Consider the following 21,800-nt stretch of genomic DNA (forward strand, 5'->3'; position numbering starts at 1 on the left):
ATTATTACAAATACATTTTTTAAATCGGTATCGGCTTTTTTTTGGCCATCCAATAATCGGTATTGGTATCGGCGTTGACAAATCATAATCGGTCGACCTCTCATACACTTACTGTACATCCACTACTATTGATTAGACTAAATGAGTAATAAAGTCAAGGCAATATTCAATATCATGGAAACAGTGGATATGGGACCAGACGGTAACCTATACTCTCCTACTATATAACCTATATTATTTTTGAATATGTGATGTTGTGAAGTCAACATGTGCATAAATAAACAAATAATTAAATAACTGGCTAGCAGGATAAATTAATAAAGAGCAATCTCCCTGTCGGAGGGGAGATCCGTGCTGAGCCTTTTAGAGCAGCCTCCTCCCGCCCCCAGACAATATGGAGCAGACAGTAATCTGGCCATGCACTGAGGGGATTAGAGCCTCCACAGCACAGCACAGAAGCCCCCAAACAAGGTCAGGCTAGTCCCAACGTAGCACGGAGCCTCCGCAGCAAAGCACATACTGTACTGCACAGCACAGCACATCAGCCCCTAAACCAGGTCAGACCAGCCTCTCTCGGTCCGGACTAATCCAGTCCAGTAAGTACAGCCTAGATCAACACAGCAGCCACCAAAACCAGGTCAGCCCAGTGTGTGGCAAAGGCCAGCATAGATCAGCCCAGATGGGTCAAAACCAGCTTCCTCTATAACATGCAAGAATGCCATGTCCTACTATATAACGACAGCATCTTATATATAAATAAGGCCTGAGGGGGTGTGGTATCTGGCCAATATACCACAGCTAAGGATTGTTCTTATGCACGACGCAACGCGGATTGCTTGGATACAGCCCTTAGCCGTGGCATATTGACCATACATCATACCAGTGGTATACGTTCTGCTATATCACAGCTGTCAGCCAATCAGCATTCAGGGTTTGAACCACACAGTTTATAAAGAACATTATCTGATCTAAAGCTTTCACTCAGCAACTTAACTACAAAGGTTGGAAGCTCAGGCAATGTACCATCAAGGACATGGCAGAGTTAAAGCAATGTGTGATTTAAAATGTAGGATTCCGGTCCTCTCAGAATTAAAAGAACTAAGATTAACAATGGGAGAGCTCTGCTTTGACCCCTGGCCTGCCTGACGAACACAACACAACAGCAGCAAAAGCCACATAAAAAAACACAAACTGGGACTGACTGCACAGGATGACATGACTCTTTACACAGTGCAACAGTGCTATGTATCATCCCAGATACCCTAGACCCACTCCAATTCGCATACCGCCCCAACAGATCCACAGATCACGCAATCTCAAATCGCACTCCACTCCACACTGCCCTTTCCCACCTGGACAAAAGGAACCCCTATATGAGAATGCTGGTCATTGACTACAGCTCAGCCTTCAACACCATCGTGCCCACAAAGCTCATCACTAAGCTAAGGACCCAGGGACTAAACACCTTCAGCAACTGGATCCTGGACTTCTTGACGGGCCACTCCCAGGTGGTAAGGGTAGGCAACAACACGACTCTACACTCCAGTCCAGTTGGGGGTGGTAATGTACCTTAAAGTTGGATGCCAACTGCCATATAAAGTCCAAAGAAGAAGAAGCCTGAAGTAGGAAAGATTACTAGAACAGTACCATGCTGGGGCAGTGTTCTCACTCTGCGCGTGTGTGTGTGTGTGTGTTGGTTATTGTGTGTGTGTGTGTGTGTGTGTGTGTGTGTGTGTGTGTGTGTGTGTGTGTGTGTGTGTGTGTGTGTGTGTGTGTGTGTGTGTGTGTGTGTGTGTGTGTGTGTGTGTGTGTGTGTGTGTGTGTGTGTGTATGTTCCTGCCAGTCTTAGATTAGCCCAGCCTGATTCTATGTGATCTGCCGTATTGGGGGAAGGAGTGCTGGGCGCCCATGGCAGAGACCAGTTCTGTCAGATGTGTCACCTCCTCATCTCCTACACCTCTGTCCGAGGTCCAGGCTAACGACAAGTTAACTACAGGCCATAGGAAGGGATTTCACTTGCCCCCCCCATTCCCCCAAACATGTGTAAATATTGGACTATAAATTGTGCCCTTCTGTATTATATACTTATGCTAAAACATTTACTCTATTCTACTGAACCATTTACTTTATGTTCATATTCTGATTTCTTATTGTTGTTGCATTGTCAAGAAGAACCTGCAAGTAAGCATTTCATTGGCGGTGTATACCATGTGCATCCTGTACATACGACTAATAAAAACACATGGCCGTGTCACACCACACAGATGAAGACACACTGTTATGTTGATAATGAGTACTGCTTCTTACTGACCAAGGGGAGAGAGCTGGATTAAATAAGAAAAAAAAATACGTTGTTGCATGTTTTTGTGCAATTTTGGCTGATTCGGCATGAATTGGAGCCAAAGCTCCTGAAAAGGCACTTGCTTGCTCCACACCCCACTCTCGAGAGTACACACACACACACACACACACACCACACACACACACACACACACACACACACACACACACACACACACACACACACACACAACACACCACACACACCACACACAACACACACACCACACACACACACACACACACACACAGTGCCCAGTGGCTCCCACATGGTGTGTGTGTGTCTGTGTGGGGATGAGGTGCTGATAGAAGCTCTACCCCGGCGCACATACTTCCCTTTACTGCTATCCTGGGCATATTTACAGACAGTGACTTTAATGCACAGTAATGACTATTTTTATACCATGTACTTCCTCAGCCTTTCACTGAGAGTCTAACAGCTCCCCACTGACCTGGTGATTACCTTGTTGGCTGCCAAAGTACCTGGCTCCCCACGCCGGCCTCCCCCTGGCTCCCTCCTTTACCTACTGGAGAGACGCCTCGCCAACACCCCCAGGTTCTCCTCAAGGCTCTGTGGATGTGTGTGCGGAGCTGTGAGGGATGAGGTACTCACTTTTCATCCTGATTCTTTGCATTCTTTCCAACATATTGGCAAAACGCTTCAACAAGGAAAATGTTGTTTTCCAAATATAGCCAAACCTAACCAAAAGCACCTTCATTATCCACTATAACTTCTAAATGTTATTATAGCAACAAAATAATATCCAGACAGAGGCTTGAATTGAATCTCTCTGTGTTTACTCTGCCTGTTCAAAATATGGGGATTACGTCTGCATTTAGGAGAATTTAAATTGCAAATAAGACTAATTGTTTTTGTCTTTAATCCTAGCAGGGAGGGCGTCAATCTAATGTAAAGTTGCATCTCTCAGCCATTCATTCTCAGGAGGAGTGGGTTTGTGTCGCTACTTAATAAGCATGGTGTACAACTGACACACACACAGATATTAAAAGAGGCAAGTTTATTTTTATTATGAGTTGGGGTGCCCAGCTGGTAATTGAGACTGTTACATTGGTAGGCCTTGGGTGGCACAGCTAGGCAGCACTACAGCAACATAGCAGACCCACAGAGTGGCAGCAGCACTGCCAGCCCAGGCCTGCCAACTACACGGCTGCCCACTGACTCCTCTCTCTCGCTGTCTGTGTCTGGGAGTGAGAGTGAGTGAGGAGATTGTTGAGCAGAGAATCATGAACAAACAGAGTGTAGTTGAAACAGGAAAAAAAAGCACATGATGACAATCAAGGAGAGGAAGTGTATAAGGGGTCAGAATGGGAAAAAGCTAAAAAAGTGAAACAGCAAAGATAATATCAGACGCTTGTTAGCTCAATCACTAAATCAGCAGCAAACCACTACTCTGTATACACTTCATATGCCTAGATACTCCCCTGCTCATCATTTTAAAGTTGTCAAACACCTAGCTGGATTCTGATGTGTACTCTTAGACCATAAAACGCAATCAAACTTGTGTTATATTAACTGAAGCAGTAGCTCAAACATGAGTAGATTCAATTGGGGATTTGTGTGGGAGAAAAAAAGCCTTCCCTCTACAACTCCCAACAGCAATAACAAACGTATGTTTGAAGATCCATTTCATTCCCGTGGAATTAACTGACAATCCATAGAACCATCAGTGTTAGCTCTCTAATGAGGGATGGCATCGCCACTGTGTTTCTTCCCAGCCTCGCAGGTGTTGGAGTGACTATATGGCATGACCAGATTGACCATGGGCATTCTACACAAGAGCTGGTCTGGACACTCATTACATCTCAAAGAAGTTGCCCTCTCTTCCCGTCTCCCCCCTCAGCGAGAGGGGTAAGCGCACCGTAATAACAACAGGTTGCCCTCTCTTCCCGTCTCCCCCCTCAGCGAGAGGGGTAAGTGCACCGTAATACCAACAGGTTGCCCTCTCTTCCCGTCTCGCCCCTCAGCGAGAGGGGTAAGTGCACCGTAATAGCAACAGGTTGCCCTCTCTTCCCGTCTCCCCCCTCAGCAAGAGGGGTAAGTGCACCGTAATAACGACAGGTTGCCCTCTCTTCCCGTCTCTCCCCTCAGCGAGAGGGGTAAGTGCACCGTAATAACAACAGGTTGCCCTCTCTTCCCATCTCGCCCCTCAGCGAGAGGGTGGCTTGTGTCAGAACTTTGCCTACGGAAATGTTAGGCTTCCCAAAAAGCAGACGCAGCAGCATTATTTGTGTAATCCCAGAACTACTGTCGACCATACAGCTCGGGGGCACAAGATTTCAACCGTTTGTTCTGAGGTTCAGCTAGGAAACGTCTACACAGAGATACATACAGAGACATGAGAAGTGAACTGGCCCTTTCATTCCAAGCAGAGAGAAGAGAGGATGGGAGACAACAGTAAACACAAAGCAGAAAGACAGCCCCACTCATTCACAGGTGTCAGCCCACAGCCAAGAGACAAACTGTTTGATAGCTAGGGAAAACAGAGGACAGGAAGAGAGGAGGAGAAGGAACCTGCCAGAGTAGCACAGAGAGCGAGCGAGCGCTGCGATAGAGAGCGAGATAGGGAGAGAGAGAGAGAGAGAGCATGCCATTACAGTGTGTACATATCACCATAATGCAGGGGGATATGTATGAATAAGATCTCTCTCCTCCATGTCGTCATCCCGCTTCTCTCCTTCCCCCGAGCGAGACAGATTACCCAATCAATCTCCTCAGAGAGAGAGGGAGGAAGAGTAGAGGGAGAGGAATAAGGAGGGGACAGAGACGAGGAGTGGGAGGGGGTAGCAGAGTGAGAAAGACTGTGCATTACACCTAAGAGAAATTGAGGCAAGAGAACGGCGTAGGATGAGAGATTTTGTTTTCAAGGACAGAAGGTGAGAAGGAGGGAATACAGAGGCAAACAGAATGGTTTTAAAGTGAGCACCTGTTGTGGATGAGAGAAAAGGGTGGCCTCTCAATGGTTGTTGTTTACAGAGAAGCCCCCCCAGCCACCTGTTTCAGTCCTGCTGGACACTCAAGTCTGTTACAGCTTGGCTACATCTCAAATGATACACTATTCCCTATCAAGTGCAATTCTGACCGAACCATAAAAGGAAACAGAAAAGTGTCATCCCAGACACATCCCCATCATTCGCCTGCCCTGACACCCAGCAAACCCCTACATTATACCATCATGGACTGTATATAAGTATTATCACACTTAGGTATTCAAGTCAGCGCAGGTGTCAAAGTGACATTTTACAATAGAAAATCATGTCACACAGACCAACATAATGAATGGCATTACTGCCTGTTGCAAGAGGACCTGTTTTGAGGCACACAGTAGACAGAGGAGAGGTCTGGAGTTCTTTGTGTGGCTGAGGAGTTCTGGTCACTGCTCACAACTCAACGGCCCAGCGACAAGCCAAATCAAAGCTTAAAATGAAAACTTCAGAGAGTTCAGGGCTCAATGATAAGCAGTTGCTAATTTTTAGAATGCATTGATAATTATCAGAAACAAAACAAAAAAAATTGCCTTTATTATCTGCCTTTACTTGTTCATTGAAAGGTTCCCCACCTCCATTGACAGGAGAGTCTCCCTCATAGCGTGCTAAATGATCAGTCAATCCACAAATCATATAGACAAGCATGGAGCTTTATCCAGAAAGGAGCACTAAGGCATTGCTTTTTGAATGACGCACTACTGTCACTAAATCAGTGACACTCCGGAGGCGCTGATGTCACAGTAGCAAGAACCGCAGATGTGTGGGGTCATGATCTCTAGCTTGTGCAAAGAACAAAGTCTGTAATGATGGGGGCCTCCCAGCATGATCATTTCCTGCTAGTGTGTTTGTGTGTGTCGTGCATTTCTGACTTTCTTCATCATTTATGCCTCTATTCCTTTCATCACTCAGTCTGAATTACCAAAAGACGTCTCATTATTTTAATAAAAAACATTTCCTCCACAAACCACTCCTCTTTTGAGGAACATCCACATTCAAGTAGGAACATGGATTTTCTCTCAGTAAGTAAACATGAGTGAACACAGTTTCAACAATTAGGAAGAAAGGAAAATATCACTTAAACAAATCTACTAAGGCTGTGTTTCACTTCCATGTTCAGTATAACAGTGTGGTGTGTTTAGGGTGTGTGTGTGTAGGTTTGTACCACATTGGTTCTCCCATCCAGGGGTACAGAGTCCTCCAGTTCCGGGAGCCCAGCCAGAGTCAGAATCCCACCAAAATCCAGTGATTAACCATGAACCATCCCCCAGATTTGAGGATTAGAACATTATATTCCCCAATCTGGAGGGCCTATAAAGTCTACCTCCCAGGCCCCAGGAGAAGGAAACAGGAGAGGGTTTGGGTCATGGTGGATTCCTTCAAACCCAGCCAGGGCCACCATCATGTCTTTGGACAACAGCCCCACTCCTCAACAATACCCTGACACTGACCCAGTCAGTCAGAGATGGCATCTAAACGTGTGGACCCATACATATCCAGTCTAACACCAGAGAGAAGGTCTTCTGTTTCTCCTGTGAGAGTGACTTACTGGAGTCGTGTTGTTTTTGTCCCTGTGATCCTGGGAGACACGACGGGGGAATAGGGCTGTTATCAGCCGGGCCGCGATAGCTACTTGATCAGGCTGCTGGTCCAGAGGGATCGGAGGGGCTGGAGTTAATCAGACAGAGACAGGCCGCAGGGCAGCGACCCAGGGGATTCACGCCTCCACCCCCACACCCCGTTCCCCCCGCCACAGCCACGTCACAGCCCCAGATAAGGTTCTTCACACAACATTAGCCCTGTGTCTGTCTGTCCATAACGCCAACACACACAGACATGCCGGGTTCACCAGCAACACTGACAGAGTTATGGAAATGAACAGGACTGACGGATGGGGAAGATTTGACTATAGACAAACTCATTAAAACATTTCATGGTTATGCATTTTCATAAAGTCCAACCTTCTCAATAACCTGCTCAATCCATCCAATACAAATATACAGATAAACATCTCGAATTAGTACAAACTTGCCGACCACCAACAACAATCATTTACTGTCAAATTTGATGACCAGTGATATTGGTGTACTCCTTTCACACACACAGAGCCCTCTCAGTCCATCAATCTGGAGGTCGCCGGACAGACGGATACACTCTGACCCTTTAAACTTCAGCCAGGTCAGAGGTCAAGGGAAACTGGACATTAATCCTTGAACTAGAACAAAAGAGCAGGACATCTGAGCCCCAGTGACATTCCCCAGAGCCCCACAGCGTCCACACTGATTGACCACCCTGGGCTGACCACTGGGTAGGACAGATCCCTCAGAGGACCTTGGAATAGAGCCCCACATCTGGACAATGGAGCAGAGGGAGGAAGTCTCAAGGACACGTGTCTGTGTGAATCGTGTGGGTTAGGTGCCGAACGAAGACCATGTCGGATGAGAAACGTTGTGTGTGCGCGTGCAGGGCAGCTGACTGTTGAGACACCCAGGTAGCTAGATACCTCGGGAGATAGGCTAGGTGTTGGGAATGATTAGGCATATAGATTAATTGGAGACACTTGTCAGATTTAATTAACCATGGGGTTTAATTAACCATGTAATTAATCTTATGCTGGTGTAATACACACTCACAACAAATGAGTCTGTTCTGATGAGGTCTGGTCTGTTCATACTTGTCAGACTACATGGGAGTGCGGAACTGCACAGAATTGAGAAAGCGGCTAAATGAAATGTCCAGTGCAGAAATAGAACCATCATGATCCATTTCCAGAGCTCCTTCCCTAACGGCCAGATGAATGATAAGCTAGTAGTAATACAGTCTGACCAACATAACCTATTAGCTGCATAATCCTTACTTTAAATGTATTAAAGGGTATGTATGTAATACCACTATTTAGCAGAGCCAAAACACCAGAAAATGATAATTGTACGCTAAAGTATAGCAGTGATAAAACAATCTAACGGATTTGACTTGAGTGAGGCAGATGAAGTAAGAGGACTGCAGCTTAACCTTCAATCATTGAGGTCCTGCCAATGAGCTAGAGGTCACAATTAGTGGGCTCATTAACATGGTCATTTGCAGTCCAAGGGCTGTGTCAACAAAGAGCCTCCTTTTGTAAGCCGGCCACTCTGAGGCCCTCCACACATGTTCAAGCAGCACATCAGTGCTAGCGCCAGTGGAAGCTCCAGCTCTTCTGCAGATGAGAGGGTCAGGGAGAGCAAGCCCATGACCCCCAGGCCACCCCCATCCATCGGCCACAGCATTGTACTTAATCCAGGCCAACAGCTCACCCAGCTGCTTTATTTGCTCCGACCTTTATTGAAAACATGAGAAGGCCAATAAAAGCCTTGCAGTGGCCTGACATTTCACCTTCAGCCGACAGTTTAGGTAAAGCTCTAAGGCAGGGGTGTCAAAGTCAAATGGACGGAGGGCCAAATAAAAAATTTAGCTACAAGCCGAGGGCCGGACTGTTCGAATGTTCATTGAAAAAAATTTAAATGACGCATATAGTCTAGTGAACCTAATTGAACCTACTGAAAACCTAACAAATATATTCCAATATGATCAGATAAATAAAGCAATATTTTCTTATGGCTCTGTCAGTAATCTTTAATTTTCAACAGACACAAAAGACAAATTTCCTTTATATAAAAATCCCCATAACATGAACATTAAATGAAAGAAACCGGTATTCAAGGCACCATCAGTAGCCTATATTTTCGTATTTTAGCAAAAGGGGCTAAATTTACTGAAAAAAAAAAAAATAGCAATTTCTATCGATGCCCTAACTGAAACATGTTTAAAAATATAAGTGATGAAATACAATAAAAATAAAGTGCAAATAATCTAGAATCAAAAAAACAACTTGTGTTAAGGAGAAGTAAATGCAGTGAAAACAAAATTAAACTTTAACTTTAACTTGAACGAGTAAAAACTCAAATATTGATTGACAGTAATTTCACTTGTTGAGTTGAGGGTGATACTTGGTGTGTCCATCTTTTCCACAAGTCTTCATCAATTTCGGTAAGGTCTGAGCTGAGGAAATCTCAGAATTGAGTGAGGTTTTCAGCAGTAACATTCGTCTGTGTTGTTGTTCAGTTCATCAAAGAAAACAGTTTCACACAGTATTGCTGCCAAAATAGACACAGTTGAGCGACCTGGATGCGCACTGGGGATTGTGTCGGAGGAAACGGCGAAACTCCAGGCACACCTGCAGATTTGCCTCATGCATCATTGCATTGAGAGTCAATCAACTCATTGAGGTTGTGGGAGCTTTCCACGTAACAGCAAACTGGTTACCGAGCAGTCCAATGCTTTTTTGTGCTCAAAGTCAGCAAATCGGCGTCGAAAGTCAGCGGCAAGCAATACTTTATCAGCAACTGTGCGTCCGGAACGCACTGGTAGAGAGCTTCTCTTTCATGGTCTGGAGCTGGGAAATGGCTCAAATTTTCTTTCCCGCATCTGCGTCTCCCACAGAGTCAGTTTGGTTTAAATGCCTCACGTACTGTACATATCAGAGATGACATGATCCCGACCCTGCAGCTGGCAATTTTGCATACAGATGACTCGTAATGTACACAGAAAAGCCATTTCACACAGAAACTTCGACTCGGAGTGTGTGTGGTCTTTCCCTTGCTGTCCAAGAACAACAAATCTCCCACGAAGCTCGAAACATCTTGAAGCACCTTTCCTCTGGCTTAGCCATCGCACCTCTGTGTGATAAGGCCAATCACATGCTCCGTTCTAACTCGTCAGAAATGCCTTGAACTGCGTGATTCAAACCTTGGCTTCTGATAAATGTAACTGTGCGCGTGATGATGCTCATTACATGCTCCATTTCAAGGTTTACCGCACAACGCTTCTGGTGTATGATACAATGATAACGCTGTCACTCACCTGTCGGTTTTCCTCTTGCATCTTTTCCCGTATCTTCGCCACCAGTCCGCTCCTGTGTCCACACATCGAGGTGCTCCGTCGGTTGTCAAACCCCACGAGTTTTTCCCAAGGCAGCTCCATCTCTATTACACATCTTGACACTCTTCATACAATCATGCCCCGTAGTTTGTGCCATCATAGACGTAAAGCCAAAAACTCCTCTGTCACGCTTAGGCTGGAGTCCACTCCGCGGATGAAATTGACACTGGGCAATGTCAGAATGTCGGCTCTCATCCACAGCCAAGGATAGCAATGAAATTTTTCCCTTTTTCACAAGCTGCCTTTTGATTGATGGACAACTGGTCTATCTCTCTCGGCAATGGGTTTCTGCTCAGACTACATTTAAAAAGAGTTGCCTTTTTGGGCAAACTTCGTCACAACTTTAATCATGCATTTTTGATGAAATCCCATCCGTAAGGCGGGCTGATTTAGCGATCTCTTCTGCCAAAAAACTGCTTGAAGCAGCCTTGGCCTTGTTGATTTGGCTTTTTTGAACCAGAAGCCTCGTCGAGATTTGAGCGCGTTTTAATTCCTCGCCTTTTAGCTTGTGCCATGTCGTATTCTTGTTTTGTCGTCCGCGTGTTTCGTTTAAATGTCGTTCTAAGTTAACTTCAGTACGCCACACTTTCTGCCACACAGAGACACACAGTTTTCAGCTACCGCGTAAACATATACTCGACTCACCTTGTGTTAACCCGTATCTCATTCACTTCCGTTTTGCCATTTTTGATGGGTATCTGAAAGTTAATTTTACTGTGATGCTGACGACTGCTGTGCCAATAAATATTGAAATGAAGCAGCCTACTGCTCGGTGCGTCACCGTTGCATTGTGGGAAATGTAGTATTGGTGCGTGTAAAAGATCTGCGGGCTGCCGGCTTGCTGCGGTCTGCGGGCCGGTTCTAATAATAAATCAAGATCATCCCAGGGGCCGTAAAAAACCTTCTCGCGGGCCGGATGTGGCCCGCGGGCCTTGACTGACATATGTGCTCTAAGGGGTCACAGGGAGGAAGTGAGGGAGGTAGCCAGGACACTGTTTCACTGAGTTTAGGAGGATAGAACCTATTGCAGTAAGAGACGCTACAGAGACCAAACAAAACTACATTCATATCGTGACCAAAACAATCATGTATGTCTTAATTCGATATTGAGAAATTAACTTGGATTACAGATAGACATTCTATAGCGCTCACACACACGACAACGACGGCCACCCGTGCCTCTGACACAACACCAGTGACAGGTTGACTCACATAATCGTGGAAAGCCTTGGCCTCGCTGGAATGTTCGCATGTCTCCCTCCGGTCTGGAGCAGCGCAGTACAGATCCCAGAATACACTGTGGGGAGAAGAGGAGAGAGACAGAGAACATGGTTGGACATAGACGTCAGAGTACAGCAAACATGCAGATAGTTTCAGTTTACACAACATTAACAACAGTTGGGGATGGTTCACATGACTGAGTTGGTTGGAGCATGGTGCTAATCCTATCTCTTAACACATTCATGAAAATAGTAATTGCCTCTAAACCTTCAAACTGCATACTGAACTCTAATCCAACTAAACTACTGAAAGAGCTGCTTACTGTGCTTGGCCCTCCTATGTTGAACATAATAAATGGCTCCCTATCCACTGGATGTGTACCAAACTCACTAATAGTGGCAGTAATAAAGACTCTCTTGAAAAAGCCAAACCTTGACCCAGAATATATATATTTTTAAACGAATCGGCCTATATCGAATCTCCCATTTCTCTCAAAATTTTGGGAAAAAGCTGTTGCACGGCAACTCACTGCCTTCCTGAAGACAAACAATGTATACGAAACGCTTCAGTCGGTTTTAGACACCATCATAGCTCTGAGACTGCACTTGTGAAGGTGGTAAATTACCTTTTAATGGCGTCAGACCAAGGCTCAGCATCTGTCCTCGTGCTCCTAGACCTTAGTGCTGCTTTTGACACCATCAGTCACCACATTCTTTTGGAGAGATTGGAAACCCAAATTGGTCTACACGGACAAGTTCTGGCCTCGTTTAGATCTTATCTGTCGGAAAGATATCAGTTTGTCTCTGTGGATGGTTTGTCCTCTGACAAATCAACTGTAAGTTTCAGTGTTCCTCAAGGTTCCGTTTTAGGACCACTATTGTTTTCAATATATATTTTACCTCTTGGTGATGTCATTCAGGAAAACATAAAGTTACCTTTCACTGCTATGCGGACGATACACAGCTGTACATTTCAATGAAACATGGTGAAGGCCCAAAATTGCCCTCCCTGGAACCCTGTGTTTCAGACATAACGAAGTGGATGGCGGAATTTTTTTTATTTTTAAACTCGGGACATAACAGAGATGCTAGTTCTTGGTCCCAAGACACAGAGATCTGTTGGATCTGACAATTAATCTTGATGGTTGTACAGTCGTCTCAATTAAAACTGTGAAGGACCTCGGCGTTACTCTGGACCCTGATCTCTCTTTTGACGAACATATCAAGACTATTTCAAGGACAGCTTTTTTCCAACTTCGTAACATTGCAAAAATCAGAAACCTTTGTCACTTCTAGATTAGACTACTGCAATGCTCTACTTTCCGGGTAACCTGATAAAGCACTAAATAAACTTTAGTTAGTGCTAAACACGGCTGCTAGAATCTTGACTAGAACCAAAAAATGTGATCATATTACTCTTCCTGCTTCCTGTTAAGGCTAGGGCTGATTTCAAGGTTTTACTGCTAACCTACAAAGCATTACATGGGCTTGCTTCTACCTATCTCTCCCATTTGGTCCTGCCGTACATACCTACATGTACGCTACGGTCACAAGACGCAGGCCTCCTTATTGCCCCTAGAATTTCTAAGCAAACAGCTGGAGGCAGGGCCTAAAGAACTCAATTTTTATGGAATGGTCTGCCTATCTATGTGAGAGAAGCAGACTCGGTCTCAACCTTTAAGTCTTTATTTGAGACATCTCTCTCAGCCTTAGGACCATGCCACAGGACTACCCAGCCTGAAGACTCCTTGCTGTCCCCTGTCCACCTGGTTGTGCTGCTGCTCCAGTTTCAACTGTTCTGCCTGTGGCTATGGAACTCTGACCTGTTCATCGGACGTGCTACCTTGTCCTGGACCTGCTGTTTTCGACTCGCTCTCTCTACCGCACCTGCTGTCTCTAACTCTGAATAATCGGCTATGAAAAGCCAACTGACAACCACTGTGATTATTATAATTTCACCCTGCTGAACATCTTGGCCATGAACTGTTATAATCTCCACCCGGCACAGCCAGAAGAGGACTGGCCACCCCTCAGAGCCTGGTTCCTCTCTAGGTTTCTTCCTAGGTTCCTGCCTTTCTAGGGCGTTTTTCCTAGCCACCGTGCTTCTACATCTGCATTGCTTGCTGTTTGGGGTTTTAGGCTGGGTTTCTGTATAGCACTTTGTGACATCGGCTGATGTAAAAAGGGCTTTATAAATACATTTGATTGATTGATTGTGGGTTTGATTCCCTCAAGGGACATGAATGTATACATGTGTATGTGTGAAACGTAACACTAAAATACCATCTATCACGAAGTGAAACTTGATCAAGCTGAAGTTATAAAGTGAATGAAAAAAAAACTATTTTAGTCCACCGCTCGCCTCAGAGCTTCAGCAAGGTGAGGTCATCTAATCGAACCATTTCATGTAGCTATCGTTCTGCTTGGCCAGAGCTGCAGGCTAATGATATATTAGGCATTATATTTGTTAATTAAGGCAAATCCAGCACTTAAGGGCTGCAAGGGGCACCAAGTTCCAATCCAAATACACTCTTAATTACTTAATTAAGCACCTGTTTAACTGGTCCACATTAAATTGTTCTTTCACCTAAGATATTGATTTAATGGATAGCACATAAAAGCTGCTGATCTGACTGGGGCTCAAGAGCAATGTTACGCTTTTTCCAATCCATTCAAAGATGAAAATTCCACGATATACATGCTTTCTGCTGAGGCGGCAAAACCAGACTTCTAACAACGTGTGATACACTGAGCACTTGATAGGACTTCAAAATGGAGCAGAAAATATTAGCTGATCACCCATAACCGTGTGTAAGATATTTTGTTACAATTCATATAGAGTGATGCTAAACATATGTATTTACTGCATATGGAAGGTACATTTGCATGTACTGTCTTCTTACTGTGTAAGCACAGTAAAGTAGTGAAGATTCAACTTCCCTGTTTTATATCATTACAAAGCATTTCTGGTGAAGAAATGCTATTTTCTACAAGCCCCTGGCCTTTGCTCTCAGGTGTGCACTGTCTGGGTCAGCTGGACAGGCTGATGCACAGCACAGAAAAAGAGAGGAGAGGGAGAGATCGAGAACAGAGGTGTGTGTGTTTGTGCGTGCGTACGTGCATGTTTTATGCGTGCATGCGTGTGTGTTGAAGGGGTCATGAAGCCTGCCCCTCAGTCACTTGACAATAAAGCCAGGCTGCATTATCATATCTATCAACTGCCGTTAAAGAGATTGCAGCTTTGTCAGAGCTGTGCCTGCCTGCCGGAGGGAGACAGCGGGATCATCTCAAATCCAATCAGCTCTCTGGGAAATGAAATAAGACACACGTTAGAGTTTGTTACTGAAAAGCCACAACTAGGTGCAAACAGGGGATGGGGACTGGAGAGCAGGGTGATCATAACCTGACACTCACCAAAGTTTCAAATAGTAACTTATAAACTAGGTGGTTTGTGCCCTGAATGCTGATTGGCTGACAGCCGTGGTATATCAGATTGTATATGACAAAACATGTATTTTTACTGCTCTAATTACGCTGGCAACCAGTTTATAATAGCAACAAGGTACCTTCGGGGTTTGTGGTATATGGTCATTATACAATGTTGCGTTGTGCCTAAGAACAGCCCTTAGCCGTGGTATATTGGCCATATACCACACCACCTTGGGCCTTATTGCTTAAGTAGATCATATCTGGGTGGGACTGCTCATGCAACACGGCTAAAAAGGTACACTACGACTAGTTAAGACTAGCTACCTACAGGTTGAGAAGCTCAGCAGTTTCTTTTTGTCAACTGAAGATTTTCATACTGTGGATGCACTGTCTCCTTAGACTCCTTTAAATAAATTCACTTGGCTGTGTGGAATCCCTAAGATCAATCTGGGTGTGAGATTCTTGGTCCAGTTTAGAAGGCATGCAAATTCTGCCATATTCAAATTAAATGCCAGTAAAAACAATGTGGAAATGTGGACTGACAGCATAAACAGGACATACACACTTTCCACTTCATTGTGTCCCGAACAACGAATTAGCATCTACATTCACAAGACAATTACAACAATTAAATACCATCATGATAATTATTGCAATTAACTGTAGTCTGACAACGCCTGGAGGTAACAATGTGCCTTCCACCATAATGGGCAGAGTAAACAGAGACACATGGTTGAAGGGGTCTAGGCATTGATCCACACACTCTAGGCTGGGGTGAGTTCCTGTCAGGCAACAGAGAAGCCATGCTAAGGAGAGGAGAAAGAGGAGAAGAGGGAAAGCCAGGTTGACTATGGCTGCTAATACTCTTATCAGCCTGAGCTGCTCTTAATGGGACAAAACACTACAATCAAAGGCAGAAGAAAACAAAACCTTTCAGAGTGTTTATTACCCCACTGAAGTTTGCTATTCTCCTGGTATTAATGCTTGCATTGTGAGACAACAAGAGAAACAGGCACTCCGTAGCTCTTAAAACAGCACGCCATGTAAATCAGCTCTTCTATAATTCCCTGGGAACACTCCCCTCGGACTTCGCTAATAAATTCAACATCTTACAAGGGCCAAAGAAAGAAAGAATAAAAGGAAATGTATGTTGTGTGCATATTGTTAAAGATGAGATACAATAGAATAACTCCTTTATTAATCTAACATGGGGAGGCTCAATGGTCAGGTGTCACGCCCTGACCTTAGAGATCCTTATTTATTCTCTATGTTTGGTTGGGTCAGGGTGTGACTCGGGTGGGAAAATCTATGCTTTCTATTTCTTTGTTATTTTGCCGAGTGCGGTTCCCAATCAGAGGCAGCTGTCTATCGTTGTCTCTGATTGGGGATCATATATAAGTTGTGATTTTCCGTTTGAGTTTTGTGGGGTGTTATTTTCTGTTTAGTGTCTGTGCCTGACGGAACTGTTCGCTTTCGTTATTTTTGTTTGAGTGTTTCTTGTAAATAAATATCATGAACACTTTCCACGCTGCGCTTTGGTCCACTCCTTTCGACGAGAGCCGTTACATCAGGCCAGAGGATCTAGCGCAGGGATGGGGAACTGGCGGACCCCGGATCAATTCCCTCCACCCTAAAAAAGTATTATTATTTTGGAACTCAGTCAGGACCTCAACTTACTGTTGAGAGTTAGAATTTCAAGTTACAAGTTGTATTGGTCGTACGTACGGGACACACATTGTTTACATCGTCCAACAAAGCGCTTACTTGCAGGTTCCTTCGACAATGCAACAAACAAACACTATAAGAAATATACATTTTAGCATAAGTATAATACAGGAAGGTGCAATTTACAGTCCAAGATGTACATGTGTATCGGGGAAAGGGTGGGGGGGGGGGTGAATGAATTGAGCAGTATAATAAGAGTCAAGTAAATATTAGGAAGGTGTTCTTAATGTTTTGTACACTCAGTGTATGTTTGTGTGGGTGTGTGCATGAGTAAGTGCATGTGTGCTAAGGTGTGGAGAATCAGAGCAGGTGGTCAGTCCAGTTCAATTTTCAGCTGTTTGATGGCTGGCAGATACCAACACACTCAGAGACCGTTTCTATCAGACATGCTCCGATAGTCTGCCCGGTGGTAAGGGAGAGAACAGCTCGTGGCTGGGGAGTGTGGGGTCCTTGAATATGCTGCGTGCCTTCCTCAGGCACCGTTTCGAGTAGATGTTCCGGATGGGTGGATGCACGGTCACAGTGATGTACTGGGCAGTCTTCACCCCCAGAAGGGCCTTGCGGTCGTGGAGGAGCAATTCTCATTCCAGGCCATGATGCAACTGGTCAGGATGGTCTCAATGGTGCAGCGGTAGTATTTGGAGAGGATCCGGGGCGGCATTCTGAATTTCTTCAGCCGTCTTAGGAAGTAGAGACGATGGTGCGCCCACTTGACAAGAGTGGTGGTGTTGTTGGTCCATGTCAAGTCCTCGGTGATGTGGACGCCAAAGAACTTAAAACTCGTGACTCTGTACTGTAGTCCCGTTGATGTGGATCGGGGCATATTCCCTACTCTGCTTCTTGAAGTCAACAATCAACTCCTTTGTTTTGCTGGAGTTGAGGGAGAGGTTGTTATGACACCTCTGCCTCGACCTGTTGTTTCGGTCATTTTTTTCAGAAGTTTTATTTTGTTCATAAGGGTTTGTGTTAAAACCTGCTGGTTTGGACTGAATGTTTACCAACTAGCCAGCTAGCTAGTTACCTAGCCAGCTAGCTAACAATGGAGCACGCTACGCCTGGAATGGCTAACAAATGTTTCCAACGCTGTAGAAGCTGTCTTTATTATGCTCTTGTCCGGGACAATATTAACAATCCGGAATTTCAAATGTGGCAATTGTTTGCTTGCGGGGGGATTACAGGAATCAGGTGGCCATCCTTAGCAAGCAAATTTCAACTCTGCGTGAACTTATGGGGAAAACGCAAACGAGTCTTCAACTCCTGTGGCCAGACGCAGCTTGTGCTTAATGGATGTATCCCTGCATTGTCATCTGTCCCTATCCGAATGGCCTATGCTACCTGGAATTTTCCTGCTAAGGAAGTTGTTTCCATCTGCTTCTCCTCCATCTTGTAGTGGAGTAGATGGAGAACAGCAAGAGGATTGTTCCAATCAGCGCAGGTCCCATGTCACAAGTCGTGGAAAGCAAAGGCAGCCGCATGCTGCTAAACGGAGGTCCGTTTAGTGAGAGGTCCGGAGCAGATTGACATGAGAAATAGCTTCACCACCCTGGTGCCTGATCTACCTGCGCCTTCATCGCTGGGACTACCTGGGTCTGCGACAGCTGTGCTGACTCCAACAGCGGCTTCGTCATCGGGTTCGGGCTCTCTTCCCTCTCTCTGGATCTGGCGGGGTTTTGCCTGCTGTTGGAGGTCTGGACCTATCCCTGGGAGCTGCGGGTGTATGCGATCTGCTCCTCGTGGGCCCTTGAAAGGTTCCACAAATTGTGTGAGGGGTAGGAATGGGTGTATTTCTCCATCCCCTTCCCCGGCCGTTGTATTGGGAGATATTGAGATATTTCTCAGTCCCTTGAGTAAAAACGTTTGTGCTATCCAGGAGCACCAGTATAGGACATCAATAAGCTGCTCCCAAACATTTTAAACCTGCATCAGGAAAATGAGTCTATCATAGTTCATGTGGGATTCAATGAAATTATGAAGGAAAGCTAAGAACAGCTGAAGATGGATTTTAAAGAACTGATTGGGTCTCTGCTTAACACCAACAAACGCCCCATAATCTCTGGCCCTGTGCCCTCCCTAAATCATGGCATTGAACATTCAGCAGACTTTTAGCCCTCCATAACTCGCTACGTGCCTATTGCAGGTATGTGGGTGTAACATTTATTTTCAATTTTGAACCTTCTGGAAACAAAGCTTGTTTAATAAAGAGGATGGGATCTACCCAAATCATTTGGGTTCCTGGATCCTTTCACAGCATTATAAGGCAGGAAGAGTAGCTGCTTGGAGCTTGGAGGGAACAATAGTGTTAAATGTTGAACTGTAGTCAATGAACAGCATTCTCATAGTTGTTCCTCTTGTCCAGATGCGTTACGGCTCTGTGAATAGCGATAGAAATAGCATCTTCCGTGGATCTGTTGGAGCAGTAGGCAAATTGAAGCCTCTCCAAGCACTTCATGATAACAGAGGTGATCGCGACAGGGTGATAGTCATTGGGCATAACACCTTGTTTTTCGGGCACTGGGACAATGGTTGTCCAGCAAGTGGGGACTACAGCCTGGGACGGGGACAGGATGAAGATGTCTGAGAAGACACCACCCATTTGGTTGGCACCAACTAGGGGGATATGCCACCTGAGGCGGTGGCTATGTTAGTATTCACACTTTTGAGAGTTTTACTCATGTCAGCCTCAGTGTGTAAAAGCACCTAGGGGTCTGGAGAAGCGAGTCTCTTCCTGGATGGCTCGTATTGTCTGCCTTGAAGGGAGCATAGAATGTGTTAAGCACGTCTGGGAGGAAGGCTTCAGTGGGCACCGCACAGCTGGATATGCCTTTGTATTTCTGCATCCCTAATGGATTTGCGGAGCACGTACCTGCTTGCCTTGAACGACTCATCAGGGTTTGTTCTGCTGACATTGAATGCTGCAGTACAGGCTTTCAGCATTGTACGGATATCTCTGTTCATCCAGGGTTTTTGGTTTGGGTATGTCCGGATTGTTATTGTGGGTACAACATCAACAACACATTTCCTAATGAGGCCTGTGACTGACAATACATATTCCTCAAATGTTGATGGATGAGTCCTTGGTGAAACCTTGAACATGTTCCAATCAGCATTCTCAAAATAATCCTGCAGCATTGAGTCTGCCTCATCTGTCCAGCACCTCAATATTCTCTGTGTTGATGGCTCTTTCGAGTTGATGCTTGTCGGCGGGGAGGAGGAACAGAGAGACATGTTCTGATTGGCGTTGTAAGCGTCACGGATGTTGGTGTATACATGGTCAAGCACACTGAATCCTCATGTGTGACAGGATAGATGTTGGTGATATTTTGGGAAAATGTGTTTTAGACAGGCTTAGTTAAAGTCACCACCAACAAAGACTGCTACCGGGTGAGTGTATCATTGCTGGCTAATGATCTTGTACAGTTTTCTGAGTGCGCTGTGTTTGCTTGTGGCGGTATGTACACAGCTCTGATAAGACACCTGAATTTCCTCTGGACATTTTTTTATTTTATTTAACTCGGCAAGTCAGGCAAGTCAGTTAAGAACAAATTCTTATTTACAATGACTGCCTACCGGGGAACAGTGTTTGGGGGCAGAACGATAGATTTTTACCTTGTCAGCTCGGGGATTCGATCCAGCAACCTTTCGGTTACTGGCCCAACGCTCTAACAACCAAGCTACCTGCCGCTCCAAAATGGATATACGGTAGTGAAATATATACCGCCTTATTCAAAAATGTATTAAATTGTTTTTTACACCTTCATCAATCTACACACAATACCCCATAAGCAAAATCAAAAACGTCAGCAACTTTACTAAAAATAAAAATGGAAATATCACATTTACATAAGAATTCAGACCCTTTACTGAGTACTTGTTGAAGCACCTTTGGCAGCGATTACAGTCGAGTCTTCTTGGGTATGACGCTACAAGCACACTTGTATTTGGGGAGTTTCTCCCATTCTTCTCTGCAGATCCTCTCAAGCTCAGTCAGGTTGGATGGGAAGCGTCGCTGCACAGCTATTTTCAGGACTCTACAGAGATGTTCGATCGGGTTCAAGTCCGGGCTCTAGCTGGGCCACTCGAGGACATTCAGAGACTTGTCCCGAAGCCACTCCTGCGTTGTCTTGGCTGTGTGCTTAGGGTCATTGTCCTGTTGGAAGGTGAACCTTCGCCCCAGTGGGAGGTCCTGAGCGCTCTGGAGCATGTTTTCATCAAGGATCACTCTGTACTTTGCTCTGTTCATCTGTCCCTCGATCCTGATTAGTCTCCCAGTCTCTGCCACTGAAAAACATCCCCACAGCATGATGCTGCCACCACCATGCTTCACCGTAGGGATGGTGCCAGGTTTCCTCCAGATGTGACACTTGGCATTCAGGCCAGTCTTGGTTTCATCAGACCAGATAATCTTGTTTCTCATGGTCTGAGAGTCTTTAGGTTCCTTTTGGCAAACTCCAAGCGGGCTGTCATGTGCCTTTTACTGAGCAGTGGCTTCCATCAGGCCACTCTACCATAAAGGCCTGATTGAGATGGTTGTCCTTCTGGAAGTTTCTTCCATCTCCACAGAGGAACTGTAGAGCTCTGTCAGAGTGACCATCAGGTTCTTGGTCACCTCCCTGACCAAGATCCTTCTCCCCCTATTGCTCAGTTTGGCCGGGGGCAGCCAGCTCTAGGAAGAGTCTTGGTGGTTCCAAACTTCTTCCATTTAAGAATGATGGAGGCCACTGTGTTGTTGGGGACCTTCTATACTACAGAAATGTTTTGGTACCTTTCCCCAGATCTGTGCTTCGACACAATCCTGTCTCGGTGCTCTAGGACCATTCCTTCGACCTCATGGCTTGGTTTGGACTTTGACATGCACTGTCAACTGTGGAACCTTAAATATACAGTTGAAGTCAGAAGATTACATACACTTAGGTTGGAGTCATTAAAACTCGTTTTTCAACCACTCATCAAATTTCTTGTTAACAAACTATAGTTTTGGCAAGTCAGTTAGGATATCTACTTTGTGCATGACACAAGTAATTTTTCCAACAATTGTTCACAGACAGATTATTGCACTTATAATTCACTGTATCACAATTCCAGTGGGTCAGAAGTTTACATACACTA

At 45.1% G+C, this 21,800-nt stretch overlaps 1 protein-coding gene across 2 annotated transcripts in view; it reads right to left on the bottom strand.

Moving 5' to 3' along the window:
- Positions 1–21,800, bottom strand: part of LOC111972109 (single-stranded DNA-binding protein 3) — a 148,443-nt gene that overhangs the window by 73,176 nt on the left and 53,467 nt on the right. For both annotated transcript variants that reach the window (XM_023998969.2, XM_023998970.2), the window contains exon 4: positions 11,533–11,617. In XM_023998969.2, coding sequence (XP_023854737.1) covers positions 11,533–11,617 — 85 coding nt within the window. The remainder of the gene's footprint in view (positions 1–11,532; positions 11,618–21,800) is intronic.

Source organism: Salvelinus sp. IW2-2015, linkage group LG13 (genome assembly GCF_002910315.2).
Source record: "Salvelinus sp. IW2-2015 linkage group LG13, ASM291031v2, whole genome shotgun sequence".
Lineage (NCBI taxonomy): Eukaryota > Metazoa > Chordata > Actinopteri > Salmoniformes > Salmonidae > Salvelinus > Salvelinus sp. IW2-2015.